Source organism: Myotis myotis, unplaced genomic scaffold (genome assembly GCF_014108235.1).
Source record: "Myotis myotis isolate mMyoMyo1 unplaced genomic scaffold, mMyoMyo1.p scaffold_m19_p_16, whole genome shotgun sequence".
NCBI lineage: Eukaryota > Metazoa > Chordata > Mammalia > Chiroptera > Vespertilionidae > Myotis > Myotis myotis.
This window is the reverse complement of record NW_023416320.1, coordinates 12,290,927-12,314,234: the sequence shown is the minus strand read 5'-3', so window position 1 is coordinate 12,314,234 and position 23,308 is coordinate 12,290,927. Positions and strand designations below refer to the sequence as shown.

General features: G+C 45.7%; 1 protein-coding gene across 1 annotated transcript; it reads right to left on the bottom strand.

Moving 5' to 3' along the window:
• Positions 1-21,967: 21,967 nt before the first annotated feature.
• On the bottom strand, positions 21,968-23,100 carry LOC118670688 (eukaryotic translation initiation factor 3 subunit G-like). Its single transcript, XM_036337942.1, has one exon. It carries the CDS (start codon positions 23,062-23,064, stop codon positions 22,102-22,104), a length of 963 nt encoding a protein of 320 aa, XP_036193835.1. The 5' UTR covers positions 23,065-23,100; the 3' UTR covers positions 21,968-22,101.
• Positions 23,101-23,308: the final 208 nt, after the last annotated feature.

The following is a 23,308-nucleotide window of genomic DNA, read 5'->3' as shown; positions in this document are numbered from 1 at the left end:
TCCTGTCTCAGCCAAATACAATAGGGATATGTCACTTCACTTTGCTACAGTTCTTTAAGAGAAATGTTATTCTCCCCATTGTAAAGGCCAGAAAACTGAGGCTTGGAGAAGCCATTTGCCAAAGTCAACGCTATTAAGTGTTAGTCAAGACTAGCACCGAGGTCTTCTGAGTCCAAAGCTCGTGTTCTGTCCAGTCAGCATGCTGCCTTTTAGAAAAGTCCACCTACATGCACTAGTTAAGTCTCATTGCCATGTGTGGTGTGGCGTTCTGTAATCATGCAGTCAAACATGCACTCCTAGGACTGCACAGGTGTCACTGATCATCAGGTCAACTCTACATACATCCATTCCCTCTGCCACATCGGTACTCACATCATCAGGGGTCTCAGGGACTTCAATGGGGACAGAGAAAGAGGATGGGCACAGATCACCTGCTGTCTGCACTCAACCCCGAATCTTCTCCCCATCATTCCTTCAACCAAAGCTGCTCCATTTCTATGGGTTGGGATCATGTGTTTATTTAAAAAAGGTTCCACACTCTCTGCACTTCTAAATGATCTAGCTTTTGATTCAATACCTCACATGAGAGAGAACTCACAAGCTAGGTAGGCTCCAAAATCCTCTAGAGCTAGCAGACGATGATGTCTGAGTGCCCTTGAAATTGGCTTCTGGGTGAAAGGGCCCAGCAACACCAACTAAAGTCTGATGATCCGAAGCTAGCATAACCATGCAAGCTAACAGTTACTTTAGAATTTCCTCCATTTTAAAAAATATTTAAATTAGAACCCTTGTCCACATCGTCCAGCAATCTGGCTTTCACAGAGGCCAAGTAGATACTGTTGTGAGACAAACAGGACAATATCTCTGATGTCACCCTCAAAAGACCAAAGAAGGTCACCCCCAAATCACAGCTAGTGGTCTGTCAGGCACTAATTTACTTAAACTTTTTTTTTTAAATATATTTTATTGATTTTTTACAGAGAGGAAGGGAGAGAGATAGAGAGTTAGAAACATCGATGAGAGAGAAACATCGATCAGCTGCCTCCTGCACATCTCCTACTGGGGATGTGCCCGCAACCCAGGTACATGCCCTTGACTGGAATCTAACCCAGGACCTTTCAGCCCGCAGGCCGACGCTCTATCCACTGAGCCAAACCGGTTTTGGCTACTTAAACTTTTTTAATAGCAATGCTATTTAGGGAGCATTTCAGATCTTGCTTCCTGGCCATGTCATCAGTTGGGCCCAAATAAATTCTTACAAAAATTTCAAAACAAAACAAAACAAAACACAAGTGATGTTGTTTATGCTCTTGGCTATCGTCATCTCTTGACCTAACAAGTTCAGTGAGTCGCCGCCACCACCCATGCACTTCCTTTTCTCTGTCCTATATTTACCTCTTGCACTTCCCAAGGGTAACCCCGGTGTGTTGATAAACAAGCTCCACCTGATGTGGCTGAAGCACCAGTTGAACAAATCATTCTTGAGCCGACAGTCCTAACAAATGGCGTCATTGCAAATGCATGTGGGCTCAGATTTCCAGTCCCTTGAAGCCCTTCCTCTCACCACTGTTCTGAAATCTTGGGCATGCAAAGCCATTTCTCTATTTCTTACACAGCTGAACAGCTGGAGAGCTTCTGAGCAGCTGGAGTGTGTGTGTGTGGGGGGGGTGCTGGTTGTTTCCTTTCTTTTCCCTTGGTTTCTTCCCCTATCATCCTAGCCAACTCTGTACATTTAGAGAAATGCAAACCATCTATTATCTTTCAATACTATGGGCCCCGAAAAATCTCATTCTGACCTTCTGACTATCTCTGCACAAGTTATCAGTAATTCCAGAACCTCTTTCATGACTTCAAAAATTATCTACTCTAGATGCCCCTCTGCTAACAGGCATTCTGAGGGAACGGGGCACAGTTCGGGATAAAAGAGCTCAGATAACTAAGCATACAACTCTTTAAGCTCCAAAGAGTTTTAAAATTTGTAACCATTTACAGGCCAAGTTTCTCCGTGTAAATGACACAGACCTGACATTAAAATGAGGCTTCACAGACTATAACAAATGATTTTCTGTTCTGGCCTCATTTGCTAGTAAGAGACTATGGTGGCCACAAAGTTGAGTTGGTATGAGAGTATGACTGGCTGACAGCTGACTGCTGCCCCTCTGGATCTGGTGACGTATGCACCACAGCCGTGTTTCCCATGAACTGCTCCCTGCCAATGACTGAGCATGATGGAGCTCCTGAGTATGGCAGGACCTGGGACTCCCCAACCAGATGTTGGCTCAAGGACTCCCATCGGCCTATCTGAAACTTTCTATGAATTGGCCTGAAGTCTGAGATGCATCCTACTCACTTCTCCTTCACCAAAATCAGACACCCCTGTCTTCTTTGACTCCCTCTCTTATTCCTGCACGGGCACTGCCCTCAAGCATTCTCTTGCATTTCTAATCCTGATGTAAAGTCTGCTTCTTGGAGGACCTGAAGTGACACAGGACCCTCTAGCCTGCCCTCCTTTAAGTCTTCTCCACCCACTCGCAGCTGTTTCCAGGAGGTGTCTCACGCGTGTTCATAAACACGGGCTGCACAACATCCATGTTTTCCCTCCCTTCCTGCTCCAGCCCTGATTTCCTGGAGAAAAAATTTCTGTACCCCAGTCTCTGACGTCCCCAAAGCCTCATGAAATCCCCCGTTGCTGCTGCCACCTCTTCTATTTGGGGGGCCCCTGACACCTACTTCTTGCTGATGCCATGGAAGTCATGATACACCAGAACCCTGTGCTGACCTGAGGCCATGCCACTGCACACAGCTCAGGCAGGCCCATCTGCTTGGAAGCATCCCTTGTCTTTGCTCCTTTCAAGGGTCCTGTGCAGAGCTGCCTGGCGCCCCCAGGGTCACAGTTCACCTTTTGTGAGAAAAGTTCATTCCATTTTACCCACAGTCTTCTTCCCTTTGAACTTAGACTGGATCCTTGGCTGAAGGATCAACTCCATGACAGATGCGCTATATAGAACATTGTGCTTTCTTTCAGAAACTGGAAGAGCCAGACTTGCTTATCTCTGCAGATGAGTGCTGTCCTATAAGACTCCTTCCTCCTTAGTCCTTTAAGAAAAGAATCTTCTTATGGGTCCCCAAACATGTTTAAATTCCAGAGTGATTACAGCACAGGCCCAGCCACATTCTGGGTGGCTCTCATTGGGGTTTTGTGGATCTGTTTGCTTGTATGTTTGTGACGTCTCTGTGTGTGATGTGTGTTGCAGAAATTATAAAATCCTTGCTTCCATCTCTCCCACTTCATGATATCCCCTCATCTTTGATAAAGAGTCTGTCTCTCACGGCCTCCTTCTTTGCTACTTCAGCTCTCTGCCTCCACTTCCGGATGCTCTCCTATTATTACCAATATTTGTACTTGACTATTTTTTGTCACTGAATATTTAAAAGATTTTTTGGGACACTTCCAAGGTCAGTGGTGTACTAAAATGTAGGGTTATAGATGAGTACAGTAAAATAGGGTTTATAATACTTTGTTTCTAGATGATGCCCAAATTAAGAAGGAAACTGAATTGATTTAGGGTTTACCCAAGGGAGAAGAATAGAAATTACTCTGACTAGGCTTGGCAGATTCCCAGAATAAATTATGAGCACACTTAATAAAAAAAAAATGTTAAATATGTTTTTATTGATTTCAGAGAGGAAGGGAGAGGGAGAGATAGAAACATCAATAATAAGAGAGAATCATTGATCAGCTGCCTCCTACACAAGCCCACAACCCAGGCATATCCCCTGACGGTGACCTCCTGGTTCATAGGTCGACACTCTGAGCCACAGCAGCTGGGCAGAAAATTGGTACTTTAATACATCTCTTTTGCTTGCAAAATTTCACCTTTACTTTCACATTTCAAATGAAATACATAATAATCACACACACAATTAATTTCTTACTGACTTGGCCCTCTTTCCGTAGAGTTCATTGGCTCACATATTGAACTTGTGCTCACAACAGTACTTGACAAAGGAATTGAAGCGACTGTTGAACTTGTTATTACCACATTTGGAGCAGCAGCTCCATTAGTCCTTTTCTTTTTAAACTTCTCGAGATAATATGTTTCCCTTATAGGAAATTGGACATCATTTCTGAAGCATAAAATTGCTCACAAGGATAACCCACTCCCTCAGGCTTATCTAGTAAGCACACCTTTGTGCCGGGCACTGCGCCTGAGGCTGAGAGCATAGGCAAGCAGCAGACCAGTCGCCCCTGCACCTATGGTGCTCACGGCCCAGAGTCACTCCCATCAGATATGTCGACATCTCAGCAATCCACCCCTCAGGCAATAGCATGACCAATTGCCAAACATGGCCGCGCCTCTCAAATTCTGGAGCCCCTGAGTGCACACGTAGTGCCCAGAAATAAATTGATTAGCCTGAGCTTGTAAGAGCCCTTTAAAAAGAAGACTAACTTACCGAAGAGCAAAGTATCAGTTTTTCTCACGTACTTCTGCAACTAAATTTAAAATTTCTAAGTCCTGTTTTAAAACAGCCAACCTTTAAAAAACAATAAAAATAAAGCTGCCAATAATCTCTTACCCTAGAAGACATGAAGAGGATGAAAGCAAGATAAAAGACATCGCTGTTAGAAGAAATGCGTTTCTGAAAGGAAACTGTAAGTCTGTGTCCCTGGCTGGTAGACAATGCAAACACAGGTTTATTCCCAAGCAATGACTCAGCATAATGATGGATAGAACTCGGGCCGAGGAATGAATGAGGAGAGCGGCACAGAAGTCATAACACAGTCCAATAATAATGAGTATCTGTGTACCCAGCGTTCTCTCGATCTGTCTCCTGCTCAGAGAGCCCAGATGACAAACTGTTCCAAACCAGATGCATTAGCAGCCCCACGTTCAGGTGCAGGTGAGGCCACAGGTCTTGGTAAAAGTTGTTAGACAGACAGAGACTGAAGCTGCCATAGAAGTGGGATGGCCTGGGACTCACAGGTTTTGGACCAGATGCGATGGGCATTGTTCTTGCTACCTATGCTATGTACCAAAACGCCACAAAACCTAGTGGCTGAAAGCAAATACAGTCAGTATTTATTATTTGTTCATGAGTCTGAGGAGTGAACAAGTTCAGCTGGATAGGTTTTCTGTTTCACCTGCTGCAGCTGAAGTCACATATCTGCATGCCACTGGGAGCATGGCTGGGACTAGTATTGAAGCAATATATGTGACACCATTCAGCCTTACAACCGGTTGCCTTACAACCGATGTGGTAGTCTGGTCCCAGCAAGTTTACGTATAGTAGGGCAGATAACTTCTAGACTGTGTCAGCACTACCCCTCGGAACCTCTGCTTACGTCATGTTTACGAATGTCCTATTGGCCAAAGCAAGTCACATGGCCCATCCTAGGGTCAGTGTAGGAGGGCTGAGCAGGCTGTGACTATTTTGAGGTGTGGTTTATTGGGGGCCACTAATCCAACAGGGACCAAGACAAGATCATGGGGTGATACGAGGGCATGAAAGAGGGATGCATTGGGGGTGCAAAGGGCACTAGCAGAGGCCACATAGGAACGTGGCCACGACCTAAAACAATAATCTAATTGGAGGTGGGGGTGAGGACAAGGAAATCAAGCTGAGGAGATGAGCAAAGGGGCCGTGGCTGGTTAAACAGATGCCATCTATAGCACGGTCAAGAGAGCAGCTGAAGCCCGACCGGAGTGGTTCAGTGGTTGAGAGTTGACCTATGAACCATGGAGGTCAGGGGACATGCCTGGGTTGTGGGCTCAATCCCTAGTATGGGGCATGCAGGCAGCAACCGATCAATGATTTTCTCTCATCGTTGATGTTTCTATCTCTCTCTCTCCCTCTCCTTTCCTCTCTGAAATCAATAAAAATATATTTTTTAAAAAAATCAAAGAAACTAGGTAGGTTGCAAGGCAGACTCTAAGCAATGGACAGAAAAAAAATGCTGGTTTCTCATTAAAAGGAGAATTGGGAAGTAAATGCTTACAAATCCATGTGCCATTATTTTTGTAAAAGGAAGAGCTTGGATTTTCTGAGGAGCCCCTACAATGTTCTTTCTTGTTTTAAAGAGAGGGTGGCCAGTGCCAATTAGTGGCTGCCTAGAGCCCCAACTGGACCCTGGCTCCTCTCTCCAGTCTTCCCTAGTTCTCTGGGTCCCGGTCCCAAATGTTTGCTCAGGTGATCCAACTTTGAAATATATTTTTAATGTCATTTAGGCCAATATATAAAATGTCTTAAATGTTGGTAAAAAGTTGAATAGGAGCAATTAGACCAGTAGAGTTACCTACTAAGAGGGGAAAAGTCTTACAGTGGTTTACAAGGTTCCAAGTGATTTTCTGACCTCACCTTCTGCTACCCCACTCCAGTCTCTCTGCATACTGGCCAATCGTTCTATAGCAGGGCCTGATGCCTGTGGTATTGCCTCTGTCTGGAAATCTCTTGTCCAGAATATCCACAGGACTCCCTCGTTTTCCTTTCCAGATCTTTGCTGCTATATCTCACTGATTATTTTCCTGACAGTATTTAAAATTACAGCCCACCCTTCCTCCACACAGCACCCTGTCCCTCTTCTCTGTTTTATTATTCTCTAAGCCCTATAACCATGTAACATACTATAAATTTTGGTTTTGTTGTTGTTATTATTATTGTTCTTCGTTTCTCTGACTTATTTTGCATTTTCCCAAGATCTTAACATGCAACCAGGTTGGCAAGGGGGCGGGCACAGGCTTCAGAATTATCCTGACCTGGGTTCCAGTCCTGCCTCACAGCTCAGAGATCCCATGACCTGGGCCAGTTTCTTAAACTGCTCTAAACGTCATTTTCAAAATGCAAGTCACGAAAGTCCTTCTTATCTTCTAGGTTCTGTGAAGATTAAATGAGACGCAAATATTGGGCTCAGCTGGAGGTGCCTGGCACGTAGTTAAGTGCCAAGTAATCAACCAGGTTTCTATGAGCTGGGATTTCTTACTTGGTGATGATTGTTTGAGGCAAAGCAGGTCTGGCTACAGTGACTGCCTCACTTTCTTTTGGTGGAAATTGTTGAGATTAGCACCAACAACTCACAGCAAAGCGCTAATTGTTCTTTTAGAGCCCAGTCTCCCTTTGGTGGCAATATACTTAGTTGTTCCCTCCTTACATAAATTTCTTAGAGCAGCAGAGGAACATTGACATTGCCGTTGTCAAAGGTCCCTGGCTAGGAAATAGCAGCAGGAGAAAATGAATGCTGTGAGCGCCTTTTGAGGAATTGAATATATGCATTGGTTATATTTAAATTTTTATTTTAAAGAAAAGTTTTCTTTTTTTTCTTCTCTTCTCTTCTCTTCTTTTCTTTTTTTCACTTACTTTCTAAGGGGGAAATCATCCTGGGAACCACCCAGGATCCCGGCACTGGGCACCTCATTTCCTCACAGAACCTTAGCTTTGTACCAGGAACAATTATTTCTAGGATTCTTTTTTTTAAATATATATTTCATTGATTTTTTACAGAGAGAAAGGGAGAGGGATAGAGAGTTAGAAATATTGATGAGAGAGAAACATCAATCAGCTGCCTCCTGCACACCTCCTACTGGGGATGTGCCCGCAACCAAGGTACATGCCCTTGACCGGAATCGAACCTGGGACCTTTCAGTCTGCAGGCTGACCCTCTATCCACTGAGCCAAACCAGTTAGGGCTAATTCTAGGATTCTTGATGCTGCCTGCTGTTTTGCTTATATCAGAGCCTCTTCTCAGGGGTCCTTATATTAAAGAGAATTCTCAGTAAAAACAATTATCTCTCTAGCTTATTCTTCCTGGAGAGATCTGGTAACAATGAAGGAGAAAGATCTGTTTAAAAGAACGTATTATTCATTACTCACTTAAAGCAGAACAATATTTATGGGGAATCTGAACTGTAAACCTGGCCTTGGAGCAGTTTAGATTCTATTAGGGAAATCGGATTTGCATGCAGCGGACTGCAATAAAGCTTGCTAAGTGCTACTGCAACAGCAATAAATAAAGCCGTCAGAAAGAGCTACTGCTTCCAGCTGTGTGTGGAGGAGGCGGCCTGGCAGCTTCACAGAAGGAAGGTTTTACCAGACAGATGAGAGGGAGGGTCATTCAAGTGAGAGGATCTGCTAAAGTAAAGCCATCAGGATAGATAAGGCAACAGGTTGCACATTTGTAGAACAGTGAACATAACAGCCCGATGTGGCTCCCCCAGGGCCATGGGGGAGAGTGGCCAGAGAAGGTGCTAGAAAGGCTGGTGGGGGCAGGCATGAAAAGCCCGAAGAGCCACACTTAGTCATTTGATTGTTATTCTACAAGCCAGGGAAGCCATTGAACGTTTTCAAGCCAACATAGGTCATGACTAGGTCTATGGTTAAGAAACTCACTGGATCCCTGCCGGTGGCTCAGTTGGTTAGAGCATCATCCTTTTTGCCAGAAAAGCTTGCTGGTTCGATTCCCAGTCAGGGCACATACCTAGATCGCGGGTGTGATCCCCAATTTAGGAGCATACGGAAGGCAACGGATCAATAGTTCTCTCATACATCGATGTTTTCCTCTCTCGCCCCCTTCCTCTTTCTCTAAAACCCAATAAAAATGGATCCTCAGGTGAGAATGAAAACAAAAAGCTCAGGGGCTTTCCCTGCCTGTGCTCGAGACGGTGGCATCAGGTGTAGCCTCAACCGGCAGAAAGATGCTGGCGAGGACTTCCTCTTCAGTTTCCTTTTGGACATAGTCTGGTGGGATCATTGCCATCTCTGTTCTCTTCCAGCCAAGGGGACAGCATGTGGCCCAGGCCAGACCACTGAGCGACGGCCTCTCCCCCCTGGAAAGTGGCTGGAGATGAATGGCAGAGATTGAAAGTGGTTGCTTTGCCCAACAGCTGCTGCCTCAGGATACCCCTCCTGCCCTGCTGGGCATTGCCTGTTTTTATCCCTGTTTTCTTGGATGGCGAGGCTCCCCCACATTTTTTCCATAATCTCCCCTTTTTCTTTCGCTCAATCATGTCAGTGTCAGTTTCTATTGCTTGCACCCAAAGAATCCAGATATAGCTACTATTATAATAATTTAATTATAATATAATTTAATTTAATTATAATAATTATAATAATTTCAAAGTACTTTTTGAGCACTTACTATGTGTCAGGAATGCCATTAGACATGAGGGATATCATAGTAAAGCAAAAAAAAAAAAAAAAAGTCTGCCTTCATGAAGCTCTTGATAAAATAGGGGGAAAATCCATATTGAATAAATAGTCCCCTGACAAGCCATAGAGGGACAGATATGACAAAGGCAAAGTTCAGGATGTCCGATTGGCCCCAAGGAGACAGGATAGAGGATGTCACATGTAAGCAGAGACCCGAAGATTGAGTGAAGAACATGTCAGGCAGAGGGGGCAGCATCTGAGGAAGACCTGGGAGAGGACATAGGGTTGCCCACCTTGGCCTGACCTTGGCCTTTGCTCATTTATCTGGTGAAACTTGATCAGACCCATTGCAGCCTCTTCCTGCTCTGCCACCACCAAGGATAGTCAGTGGTCATGGCCTGAGGAACCCACTTCTCTTTCTCTGTGAGTTTCCTGCCCTTTATACTAAGGATCAAGGCAGTGAGTCAAGTCCGTCACCTCCAGTGAATCTTAGCAATGTGGGGTGGTGTGGTAGATGCTGAGATGCACCACTCAGATCCCCCTTCATGACTGGAGGGCTCCCCACTGTGCCGCTTGGGTGCTGCCAGTCTTGCTTCAGGAGAGTCATCCCATGTTGAGAACTCTAGGGCTTCCTTTGCGGCTGCATGGCCACTTGAATTCTCACTCTGCCCAATCTTGCATCCTCCCCCTTTCCTTCTATGGGCTCTGGTCCCAAGGGTATTATAAACCTCTTGCACATTCATTTCATCTCCTAGGGAACTGCCTTACAACCAATGGAAGGAACCAGAATCAAAGACCAGGAAACTGTTGGAGCCTGTCACATTCTGGCTGTGTTATCTTGGACCAGCCTCAGTCCCTACTGCTGAGGCTGGTCCCAGGCACCATGGCTGCCACACAGAAGGCTCTCCATGAGTGCTTGCTGAATCAGATAGAACTTTTTCTGAAAATGTGTAAAAAACCCACACCATTGTCAGTTATTATAATTTAGAGTTGGAAAGGGAAAAAACAAGACGACTTCAATGGCCAAGTAAAAGATGGGATGAGATCAAAAGTTAGAGACCCTGGGGCAGAGAGAGCAGGTAAGAGGATGCCATAGCTGTCCAGAGGAGACACAATGAAGATGAGAAGGAGACCACATGCTCAGGAAAATGATAACTTGGAGGAACAGTGGCACAGAAGCCAAAGGTGAACACGTGCCCACTAAGCAGCCATCAGCGGTGTGCAGTGCCTCAGAAACGCCAAGTGAGTGAGGCCATGATGTAGCTAACTCATCAGACTTAGGAGCAACACTCACATTCACTCTTCCAGGAATGTTTCCTTGGTCTTCACTAGTCCACTTGGAAAGGGGGTGGAGTGGGCACAGGAATACATCTGTCTCCTTCATAGCTGTGGACTTCGTGCTTAAGAAACTGCTGGTAGCCAGTGGGCATCTGACTACCATTTATTATTGTTGAATAATTCTTAGGTGTTTAAAGACAAAGCAGGTATTTTGTTGTCACCACTGAATGAGTATGTTGGAAAATCTGTAGGCTACCAGCCTTTGCCACACCCACATGAACGAACACACACACACACACACACACACACACACACACACACACACTCCCTATCCCACTCCGTGTAGCCCAGTTGCTGAGTGTAAACAAAGCTGTTTCTTGGTGGATCAGAAGTTGCTTTTTCTATGTACCAGCCTGGGAAGGGGATCCCTGAGCCCCTCCCTGCACTTATTTAAGGCCTCTACACCACTTAATGAACATTGATAATTTTTTTAAATTGGGGTCACTTTGGTTAATAAAACTATACAGGTTTCAGGTATACAATTCTGTAATACATCATCTGTATATTGCATTGTGTGTTCATCACCCCAAGTCAAGTCTCCTTCCACCATCATTTATCATCCCTATATCCTCTTCTCCCTCCCCTATTGCCCTTCCCTCTGGTTATCAACATACTGTTGTCTGTGTCTATGAATTTTTTTGTGTTGTTTTGTTTTTGCTTAATCCCTTCTCCTTTTTCACCAGCCCCACAGCACCCCTCCCCTTTGACAGCTGTCTGTCTGTTGAACTACAATCATTCTTTAAAGAGTAGATAAATGAACCACTAATAAGATGGCATGCTTCTAAATTTAGGAAAGAGTAAACACATGTTATAGACTATAGACCAGAGATCTAAAGACAAATTTTGGAGGGTGTGCTAACAGGATATTGGAGGCAGTGGGATTGTTTCAAAATAAAACAGTGCCCTTTGAAGTGAGAGTACATCAAAGCAAGTTCCCCTTGCCTTTAAGAACTTGTACTTTCTGTCTGAGTAGAGAGTATGAATCCACATGCCCAATGGGATGGGTGATGGCAGCATAATCGCCTCGTTCCTGTTTTGACCTCATTGTGACGGTCTATCTTTTTACTAGGTACGACTGTGACATTTGGCTCATCACCACACAAGGACTTGTCTCTCTACCCACTGGAATGGGAACTTTTTGAGGGTAGACACTTCTCTAATCTCTGGTTTCCTCACATACCACTGATTACCTATTACATGGGAGGCATTAGAAGTATATAGAAGGAAGGGAAGAGGAAAGGGAGAGAGGGAAAGAGAATGGAAGGGCGTCCAGTCAGACTCATGGAATGCATTCAGAGTTGGTGAAACACTTAACTCCCGTTGGCCTTCAGGTAGCTTTCTGACTCCTGGAGTACTGGGGGAGATGCTGAGAAGTACTTAAGATTCCGAATCAGGAAACTTGGGTTTGTGTTTTAGCTCTGCCCCTTCATCATGTGTGCCATTGGAGGAGTCACTTAACCTCCAAGCCTCAGCATCCTATGCTGTAAATTGGGGGTGATTATTTTTACCTTTAGAGGCCTTGAGTGATTAAATGAAGCAATATATGTGACACCATTCAACAAACTATTAAGTTCCAAGTAATTGTTTACTACTAATTATTTTTTAATTTTATTTTATTGTTTAAAGTATTATGGATAGTAGTACATATGTCTCCTTCACCCCCCTCCCCCATTGACCTTCACCCTGTAATCAGAACCATCTTCAACTGAATTGTCTCTGTGATTTGTTTGGCAAAACATTTTCCTTTGAGAGAATATTTTGAAAGAGGGAAAAAGATATGATCATTGATTTCTTTTTCTTCTTATTTTCAAGGATTTTGCTATACTATTTACATTAGGTGGCTTTTTAAAAATATATATTTTTATTGATTTTAGCGAGGAAGGGAGAGGGATAGAGAGATAGAAACATCAATGATGAGAGAGAATCATTGATCGGCTGCCTCCTGCACTCTCCCCACTGGGGATCGAGCCTGCAACCCAGGCATGTGCCCTTGGCTGGAATCGAACCTGAGACCCTTCAGTCCGCAGGCAGATGCTCTGTCCACTGAGCAAAACCATCTAGGGCAGCTTTTTTTTTTTTTATCCACACATAAGGATGTTTCTTTTTAAAAAAAAAAAAAAAGTTTTTATTGATTTTTTTTTTTTGTTAATCCTCACTTAAGGATATTTTTCCATTGAATTTTAGAGAGAAGGGAAGGGAGAGAGAGACACAGAGAGAAACACTGATGTGAGAGAGACACATAGATTGGTTGCCTTTGCATATGCCCCAACCAGGGCAAGGGATCGAGCCTGCAATTGAGGTACATGCCCTTGACTGAAATCGAACCCGGGACTCTTCAGTTCCCAGGCCAACAATCTTTCCGCTGAGCCAAACCAGCTACAGCAGGATATGTTTCTTGATTTTTAGAGAGAGAAGAAGGGGGGTGGGGGGGGGTGAGAGAGAAACATCAATCAGTTGCCTCCCATATGTACCCCGACTGGGATCAACCCGAAACCTAGGTATGTTCCCTGAGTGAGAATCAAACCCCAAACCTTTTTGGCGCGTGGGACAACTCTCCAACCAACTGAGCCACTGGGTCTGGGCAAGACAGCTATCATTTTTTAAATCTATTTGTGGGCAACAATTCTAATGGTTGACTAGTGGTCTCCATTCAAATCAGAATCACTTGAGAACTTCATAAAATACACATTTCCAAGTCCCTATTCTGAGAGATACAATTGACTTGCTCTAGAGTGGGGGTGGGACTCTGCATTTTGAAAGGTTGCCAGGTGAGTCTGATGGGCAGCTGGGAGGAAGCCTAGACAGACTTCTTTCTGTTTAAACCTGTCAAAGACCCTCAAGGTCGGGCCTGCGAGTTTATGAATAGGCCCTTTTTCATAAAATGAGGGTTCATGACATTAGTCTTTGTTATTTGAAGCAAGGACTGTTTTAGTGGAAATGCTGGCATGAGCATGACATTCCCATAACAAGTTCACGGAGAGGCATTTGGACCCAGAATCAAATGTGGACACTGGAGCAAGAGAGGGAGATGAGGCGCTTCTAGGGCTCTTAGAAAAAGCATTTCAGTCGCTTCTGTCATATTTCCTCAGCTTCGGGGACATACATCCATCTATTTCTCAGGAATGTTTTGATTTAAAACCTAACGTGCAAATGAATGGTGCTTTGGACTTCTTAGATGGGCTTATATGCATCATTATATGTTGGCTCACGCAAGTATTTCTCTCCAGGAAGACTTTGCCATCCATCACACATCTTTTTATAAAAATGGTTCATTGAAATTGCCAAACATAACTGATGGACATAACTGATGGGAATGTAAATTGCACACCCACTTTGGACAACTGTAGTAAAGCTGGACATTTGCATATCCTATTTCACTCCTACATACATGCCAACAGAAATGCAAACATATGTTCACCAAAAGACACATACTAGAATGTTCAGAGTTGCACTGATATTAATAGCTCAAAACCGCTATGCCCATGCACAGTAGAATGGATTAAGTACATCGTATTACGTTCACACCATAAAATACTATACAGCAAAGAAAATGAATGATCTACAGTAACATGCAATATTGGAGAATTTCACACACATAAGTTTGAATAAAAGAAGCTAGACTTCGCCCTGGCCAGGTGGCTCAGTTGGTCAGAGCGTTGTCCCCTTCACCGAAAGAAGTGGTGCTCAGCTGGTCAGCAGAGTGAGGTGTTCAGAAACATATGCAGGGCAAAAACAGTGCATTTCAAATAACCTCTTAAAACCATAGGCGTACTGCTGTGTATGTTTTTAAAAAAATTTCTTCATAAAATGGTTTTATTTCTTACAAAGTGATGCATGTTCATTTTTATTAAAATATTTTTATTGATTTCAGAGAGGAAGGGAGAGGCAGAGAGAGATAGAAACACCAATGATGAGAGAGAATCACTGATTGGCTGCCTCCTGCACGCCCCCCAGGATCGAGCCTGCAACCCAGGCATGTGCCCTGACCCTTGACCAGGAATCAAATCGTGACCTTCTGGTTCATAGGTCGATGCTTAACCACTGAGCCATGCCAGTCAGGCACATGTTCATTTTTAAATCCATTGATACAGAACAGTAGAAAGCAGAAATCAATATATATATTTTTAAATCACCCCTGATGCCACCGCCCCACATAACTATTATTACTGTTAAGTAGTTACCATTCCAACAATGCTCTGGGCATAGATAGGAATTATTTTGTAAACATGGCACAAACCTAAACACAAAGCAAATTACAAAGGAAAATTATTTGAGGAATCTCTGTTCATATTTGTGGTGAAGGAGAGAGAGGGGAACTTGTGATTTTGGAGACTGTAAACCAGCTTCTTTCTGGCCATTCCTTTGATGAGATGAGCAATCTGATAAAATAGTTGGAATTTTAAGGCAAGTATTGCCTTTCTGACCAAGCCTTGGTCTAACTCCAAGGTGGGAGGTGGGATGGAAAGGAGAGGAGTCGCCTCTAGCACCCTGTGGGGACTTTCTGAATGAAAGGTGTGGACCATCACAGAGCAATGAAAGGGAGGGAAGGCAGGACCCAGAGTTACTGCCAAAGCAATGAACTGCCGGGGCCTGAGGACCTGAACAGGCGGGAAAAGTAACGTGACTGGGATAGTGAAGGCTTGGAGGTTTTGAAAAATGGTCCTAGATCTGCACAAAGGAGAGAAACAGAACAAAATAGTGCGTTACTGGTCTAAATACTCTTCGTTACAGTAATTTCAGTTTCTTCTGTACTTTTTAAGAGGACGTGGAATCACAGATTAAGGTGCTAATTCTTGGACTCTACTTGCTTACAAGTAAGCAGCTCACAAAAATAAAATTCTTATGTATTGCACGGCTCCTTCTCCAAGCAAAATTTCCACAAGATGAAGATTAAGTTAACGGAGGAGGAGGAGGGACAGTAAGCTGCAAATCTGGCCTTTCCAGCAGCCTAAGAGGCTGCCCATTTGATCAGGTGGCTGAGTCTATCGCTCATTAGTGTAAGGGAGTCAAGGACGCTGAGACTGAGGATGGAAAAGTATGTTTCTCCTCTGCTCTGAAGCTGTTTTCAAGTGCGAGGGCGTAGAAACTGCAACCACTGGAGCAGAAAGCCCCTAACACTTAACCAATCTCTCCCTGGACCTCACATCCATAGCAAAACCCGACAAGCACTGTTACTGTCCCGTTTTACAGATGAGGAAATGGAGGCAAAGAGAAGGTAAACTACTCTCCCAAGGTGACAGAGCTAGTGGGTGAGCAAAGGGCCTATGGCCAAACACCTGACTCATAAAGTCCGGGGGCAGTTAAAGTTAGAACAGAGATCACATTTCCGTAAAATAAAGTCAGTGTCCTTGCTATAAGCTCCCCGATTATGTCAAGAGGCTTTTGAGTTACAAAATTCCATATTACACCACCCCTCCGGCAGTTTATTACAGTGGGTGTTGGCCTCCTGACCACACACCACAGTGTATACTCAGCTTCTAGCAGGAAGTGAGAGGTGTGTGTGTGTGTGTGTGTGTGAATGATGTGCATGTGAATGTGAGTGTGTAGGTATGAATTTATGTAAGTTGTTACTGGGTGAGTGAGAGTGGGCACGATGTACGCAATGTGTGTATGTGCATTTGTGAGTGTATGTTGGTAAAAGTGTGAATGAGTGTCTGAGCGAACGTGTGTGAATGACTATGTATGCGAATGTGTGTGTGGGGATGTGTGGGTGTGCATGCATGTGCCTGTATGTCTGTGCATGCGAATGTGCGTGCATATGAATGTCTGAGGGTGTGCATGTGTCTGTCTGAATGAACCCCTGTGCATGCTGACACAGGTGAGTGTGTTTGTGCATGTTCCATGTAAATGTGTGACTACATGTCCTGCTCCCAACTTCCTTTACTGGCAGCCAGATCAAGTGACACATGAGCTCTGCTCTCTGAGAAAGCTTGAGGAAGTTGTCCAAGGACAGCCCTGGCCACGGGGGAGGGAGGACTCCAGCTCTGTGCCACTGGGAAGAGTGGCCAAGTGGACTCGGTCGAGCAGGAAGTACTGGAGCAAACCCACTGGTGCCACCCCGGCTCACTCCCCAGAGTCTAGACGCGTGGTTGGCAAAGCAGCTCTCAAGCCACATGCGGCTCTTTGGCCCCTTGAGTGTGGCTCTTCCTAAGCCTTAGGAGTACCCTAATTAAGTTAATAACAATGTACCTACCTATATAGTTTAAGTTAAAAAAATTTGGCTTTCCAAAGAAATTTCAATCGTTGTACTGTTGATATTTGGCTCTGTTGACGAATGAGTTTGCCGACCACTGCTCTAGACCACTGCATGTGAGTGCTGCCCCCTGCCGGGCCTTGTGGGTGAAGAGGGAAGTGGCCAGGTGCTGGAGAGGGAGTAACACAGGCTTTGGAGTCAAACAGACTTGGGCTCAAATTCTGGCTCCGCCTCCGGACACCCCAGAAAGGGACTGTGGGCAAGCTGGTTCCCCGTCTGTCCTCAGCTTCCCCGTCTGACGAGAGAGCAACCACACCCAGCACAAAAGTGTGTGGTGAAGATCAAAGGAGCCGATGCATCCGATAAAAACACCACGAAGCATACATAGCACTTGGCGCGAAGCAGATGCTCAGTAAGTGATACCATTGTTCCCATGAGCAATGAGTGAAATGGCCCCGCTTCCCCCTTCCAGGTTGCTCTCTGGGGCCAAACCAGTAGTTCTCGTAGGAAGCCTGGCACTCCGGGAGGGTCGCAGAAGCGTGGGTCCATCTTATCTACACCCTGGGGCACTCTGGAAGCAAATTACAAGTGAGGCCCCAGGGTCAGAAAGAGTTAATATACCAGAACAGGGACAACACTCCTCCCATCACCCGGGAAATCAGCCTTTTTCTCTCCAAGGGGAAAGTAGGAAAGACCTTCTGATGCAAGAGCCCCAACCAGCCAGCGGGAAATTCTGACCGGGGTGAATTATGCCTCTTAAAAAAGGAGACTCTGCACCTGTAAGTGTGTGAGTTGGTGCCTGGACTTTTCAAGGACCAGAAAACAAAATAAAGAAAGGAAACATGCGGCAGGAGGCCAGAGCGTCCCTGAGGAGAGCCCAGGAACAGTGACTGAGAGGCTGGCCAGGCCACCTGCCTCGGGGGCGGGAAGGGAGTCAATAGGCGCTAAGCAAACAGCTGGGCTCTGCTGTTCCCCGGCAGTGTGTACAGTGGCCGGAGCTCTGGGCCAGGGGCACTGACAGCCTGCACATCCCTATTCAGTCGGAGCCAATCTCCCGGCCAACGTTCTGTTTACTCAGTCTTTCATTGCAAAATGCACACCCCCGCCCCTCGCCCCCAGGATCATAAGCAGAGCCGGATGGGGCAGTGTCTGCGCCCACAGGTGTGCAGAGGGGAGCAGGGGTGGGGGGGAGGGCCCTGCAGGAGAAAGTGTTGGTGGCATTTTCCTCAAGGAGAGGGGCTTAGGGTCCCATAACCCGAATAAAGCGGAAGCCTGGGACGAGGATAGAGATATGGAGGAAACAGAGGCATCAACACACCCTGTCCCTTAGAGATGGTCTTGCGAAGGGCTTTGAAGATTCTTGCTCCAAGGTGGGCAAGGACCTGAGAGGAGAGGTGGCTGCAGAGGCGGCTCCTGTTCAGTCTGGAAAGCAGGGCCCGCCCCTCCCCAGCCATGCTCCTCGGGCTGCCATCCAGATACTTAAAAATGCCTGCCCGGCCAGCGTGGCTCAGTGGTTGAGTGTCCACCTATGAACCAGGAGGTCACAGTTCGATTCCTGGTCAGGGCATGTGCCCAGGTTGCGGGTTCGATCTCCAGTAGGGGGTATGCAGGAGGCAGCCGATCAGTGATTCTCTCTCATCATTGATGTTTCTCTCTCTCTTTCTCTCTCTGCCTTTTCCTCTCTGAAATCAATAAAAATATATGTTTAAAATTTTTGTAAATGCCCCCACTTTAGCAACACAGTATTTTAGAATTGGGGCAGATTAGAAGTAAGGAATTTGTGGAACAGGTATTATGGTCTCACGTGTGATAAATGACACGACGCTGAGTCAGTGAACGAACCCTGTTTATGGCATTTACAAGAGGCAGCTCTGTCGCTGTGAGAAGCTGGAACTATTTCTGAGGGGGAGAAACTGGGGTGGGATGGTTCCCGGAGTGAATCCTAACTTTACAACCTTTCACATTTTGGAGGCCAGGAGGGAGCAAAGAAGAGATCGAGCAGGTGGCACAGGGCACACAGGTTCCATGTAGGCACCAGGCACTGCTTCACACACATGCGCTTTTGTCTTTAGGGCCCTCCTGTTTGCCATGGTGCACCTGTCTCTCACCCCAGAACAGTGAGGGGCTTTCTGAGGCTGAGGCACAACTAGACCTTAAGTCAGAGGGTATCACCAACACCCCTGCCCCCAACAGTCTCACCCAGGCGTGGCCTCCTCTAAACCCTCCTATGTTGCCAAGCTTCTTCTTCCCCTTTTCTTCCATCACCATTCCCATTCCTTCACTGCAGTGGTTCTCAACTAGGGGTGGATTTTGCACCCAAGGGGGCATTTGCCGATGTTTGGAGACATTTTTTAGTGATTACAACTGAGGATTGGAATGCTACTGGCGTCTCCTGTGGGTAGAGGCCAGAGATGTTGCTAAACATCCTATAAAGCACAGAACAGCTCCACACATCAAAGAGTTATCCAGCCTCAAACGTCTTTAGGCCCTGACATCGCAGCTATATTATTGAAAAGCATCCATTTGAATAATTTGCCATATGATTTAAATGGCTGAGAGTCCACGCGGAACCTCCCACTTGGCTGACCTTAAAACAGGTTCTCACTTATTAGCAAGATTTTAAAGTAGCAAGATTTAAATGAGAAAAAGGAAGGGGAGACTTTGGGGAAGACACGGGGAGAAATGTTTTGTGTGTGTGTGTGTGTGTGTGTGTGTGTGTGTGTGTGTGTGTGTGTGTGTGTTGTGGGAGGCCCTCCTGGCTATTCCTTCAGTCTCATCGTAAAGGCACCCGTCTACGTGTTCTGTGGGTAGAAAGACCAGCCTGGACCACTCCTTCTGGCAAGGGCAGAAATAGGGACCCAGGTGTGCTGTCTCCTCCACCTGCAGCTGTTGGGAGGCACAGCATTGACTGACATAGCATCCTGGTTCAGGTCACCAGGTGGCGGGAATGATGCTAAGTTCAAAGATTGAAGGGACAGCAAAGGTTGGGGTGAAGAATGGGTACGCCAGCCCCCGATGCCTACTTCTGCACAGCTCTCAGCAAGCTGCTTGCAAGCATTCATTAAACACATCACTTAGGTCAGGGATTTGCAATGCTGACTGCGTGTTAGAATCCCCTGAGGAGGCTTAACAAATTCTGATGCCCAGGCCATTTCATCAGAACCCCTGGCAGTGAAACCATCAGTACACCAGTATTTTTTTAAGTTAAATTTTCACTGAAGTATGACATACTATAAAAAGTACACATATCTCCAGCAATTCTACTTTTGGGAACAAAAATTGGGCAAAAGAATTGAAAGCAGGGTTTCAAAGAGATATTTTCTCACCCATATTCATAGCAGCATTATTTCCAGTAGCCAAGAGGGAGAAGTAGCCCCAGTGTCCATCAATGAATGAATGGATAAACAAACTGTGGTATAGCCATACAATGGAATATTACTCAGTCTTTAAAAGAAAGGAAATCTTGACATATGCTACACATGGATGAAATTTGAGAACATTATACTAAGTGAAATAAGCCCATCATGAAAAGACAAATTCTGTTAATAATTCCACTTATATAAAGTCCCTAAAGTAGTCACATTCAAAGAGATATAAAGTAGAATGGTGGTTGCCAGGAGTTGAGGGGGAGTCATTGTTTCATGAGTAGTGTTTCAGGTTTTACAGGATGAAAAGAATTCTGGAGGTAGGTTGCATAACAATATGAATGTACTTAATATTACTGAACTATAGTCCACTTAAAAATGGTAAATTTTATGTTATATGTATTTTACTACAATTTTTAAAAAATATTCTTTATAGTTTTTTTTTTCATCCTTGCCCGAGAACATGTTTTAATGATTTAGAGAGAGGAGAAAGGAGAAAGACAGAGAGAGAGAGAGAGAGAGAGAGAGAGAGAGAGAGAGAGAGAGAGAAACATTGATGTATGAGAGGAACATCAACTGACTGCCTCCTATGCTCCCCCACCTGGGATCAATCCTGCAACCTGGGCATGTGCCCTATGGGAACCTCCAACCTTTCAGTACATGGGACAACCAACTGAGCCACACTGGCCAGGGCTACCACATTTTAAAGAATATGGCTTGATGAATTCCTACAAAGTGAACACACTTGGGTAACCAGCACCCGGGTGAAGAAATCAAATATTACCCTGTTAGCCCCCTCTACGCCCCCTCAATGCCCCCTCTGAGTCACTATCCCTGCCCCAAGGGTAATGGTATCCTGACTTCTAACACCAAGCATAAGTGTAATTTTTAATTAATCTGCAATCGCCACAGATAAATCATGTTTTATTTAACCATTCTCCATTCCTTTAATTGGACTGGATTGATACTTTAAACAAATAGATGAGATGCTTTGGACATGTATCCTTGTCCGCATCTCTATTTTCTTAGAATAGATTGCTGCCTAGAGATGAAATTTCTAAGTCAAATGGTGTAAAATTTTTAAAGGCTCTTGACTCTTATGGGGGGTCAGTATTTTTAGAGGTTTCCAGGGGATCACAATGGACAGTGGGGAATCACGAGCTGATTTATGGAATGTCTCTGATTCATCCCCTGAGGAAAATGCCTCAAATCACCTCTGGTCGTTGTCTGGACTTGATCCCAATAGAAATCTTTTATGGATTGAAAGGATGCAGATGTAGCAATTGGGATGTCTTTGGCAACAAGGAAGGTTCACCGATTGGACATCACTTTAACAACACTTCTTGTTCTCCCCAGACAAGAAGTTCCAGGCAGACAGATAAAGCGTCAGGTTAGGAAGGGAAGGAAGCAAACAATAGGTATAAAGCATGCCCTTTTAAATTCATTTTAGGACATGTATCCCTAGCCAGGGAGAAGGGGACATGGAGTGGGAGCGGGAGAGAATCTGAATATCAGGCCAGATATCTAAGTTTTTCAAATTTAGTACTTCATTTAATTTGACACACAGAACACATAGAATAGGCATATGGTCTCTATTTCACATGGGATCCAAGTCAGAGATTTGAATGATGTGTCCAGGATCGAACAGTTAGCCAGCAAGGGCCAGGGACTCCACATACCAGTAGTCCCAATCCCGGTGGTGTGGGCACTTACCCTCCCCAGGCTGGTTTTGAGGCCATTACATCAAATGATCTCAAACTTTTAATTTAGATTTATCCACTGACCTGAGTGCCATTTTCAGCAGTTTTGCATTACCGGCCTACCAGAAGCAGGACACAAGAATCAATCTGAAACCAATGGCATTGGCTATAACTTCAGGAGCGAGTCAGTGATGAAGGACAATTTGGCAAAAGCTTTGAGATTCAATCTATTTTTTTTTTTTTTTTTTTTTTTGCAATTGGAGCCTTTTTATTGCCCTTGGAGTTCCCTGCTTTTGGAGGTCGCCTTCTGTCGCCACAGGGTCCTGGGGCCAGGAGCCAAGCAGCAGCAGCAGTAACAGCTGGTTTAGTTGGTGGATGGCTTGGCCCACTCAACGTTGAGGATGAGGTGGTCGTAGCCAAAGCCGGACACTCCCGCAATGGCACGGGCAGCGTCCTCACGGCGGTGGAAGCTGATGAAGGCAAAGTTCTTGGACTGGCCGGTGGTCTTGTCCTTCGCCAAGTAGATGCGGGAGATGGAGCCGAAGGGTCTAAAGAGCTCTTGCAGGTCTGTCTCACGGGTGTCCTCTGACAGGTTGGTGACGCGGATGGTGGCATTGTCATCGGCTCTGCGGTTGGGCTGCATGGACTCCCCACGGCGGCTGGCCCCATCCCGCAGGCTCGGTGGCACGTACTTCCCTGTCTTGCTCTGGGCCGCCTGCACAGGCTCCAGCTCTCCAGGCAGTTTCTCCTTCTCGCCGGTGGACAGGCCCAGCTGCTCAGCCAGCTCCTTCTGCATGGGCCCCAGCGTGTCCTTGTAGGGACAGCGGGTGGTCCAGTGGTCGCCCTTGCAGATCCGGCAGGACACGATCTTCTGGCCCTTGAGCTTGTTCATCGGATCCTCCTCCTCCTGGCAGTTCAGATCCTCCTTGCTGGTGATAAAAGTCATGGACACATCATCGCTGACCGTGGTGGTGGCCACATTGGGTCCTGGTGGGTCAAACTCCGAGTTCCCAAACTTCTTCCAGTTCTTCCTCCTGGCAACTGCCTTTGAGGCCTTCCGGGTCTCGATTCTGAAGGTGCGGACAATCTTGAACTTCTTGCCATCTTCATCTATCTTGTACTTGGTTACTGTCTTGATGTTCCCATTGATGACCTCCTTGGGTGCCGGAAGTGGAGCTCCTGGCAGTAGCTCGGGCTCTGGGCTCGTGTCGCCAGTGGCCAAAGGGATCCCCTTGAGGAGCTCGCTGGTGACACATTTGTCGTCCTCTACCTCCTCCTCTACCTGGTCGGCCCAGCTGGGCTTCGAATCAAAGTCTCCAGTGGGCATTGCAGAACTCTTCCACGCAGCCCAGGCCTGGGCCAGAGCGAGATTCAATCTATTAAGGTAGACTACGGGCATTGGGATGCAAAGCCCTATCATTGTGTGACCCTCTCTGGATGCCAAGCGCCCTAGAGTCCCAAGGACACCTTCTTCCCAGTGGGTGGGGTGGGCATAACACTGGGTGGCCATGAGCTTGTTTCATGATGAAACAGTCGTGGCTAGCCATGGCCCTTCTGAGCTCAGAGCCTTT

Coding starts and splice junctions, on each gene's coding strand:
- LOC118670688 (XM_036337942.1), bottom strand. CDS start 23,064: ATGCCCACTGGAGACTTTGATTCGAAGCCCAGCTGGGCCGACCAGGTA.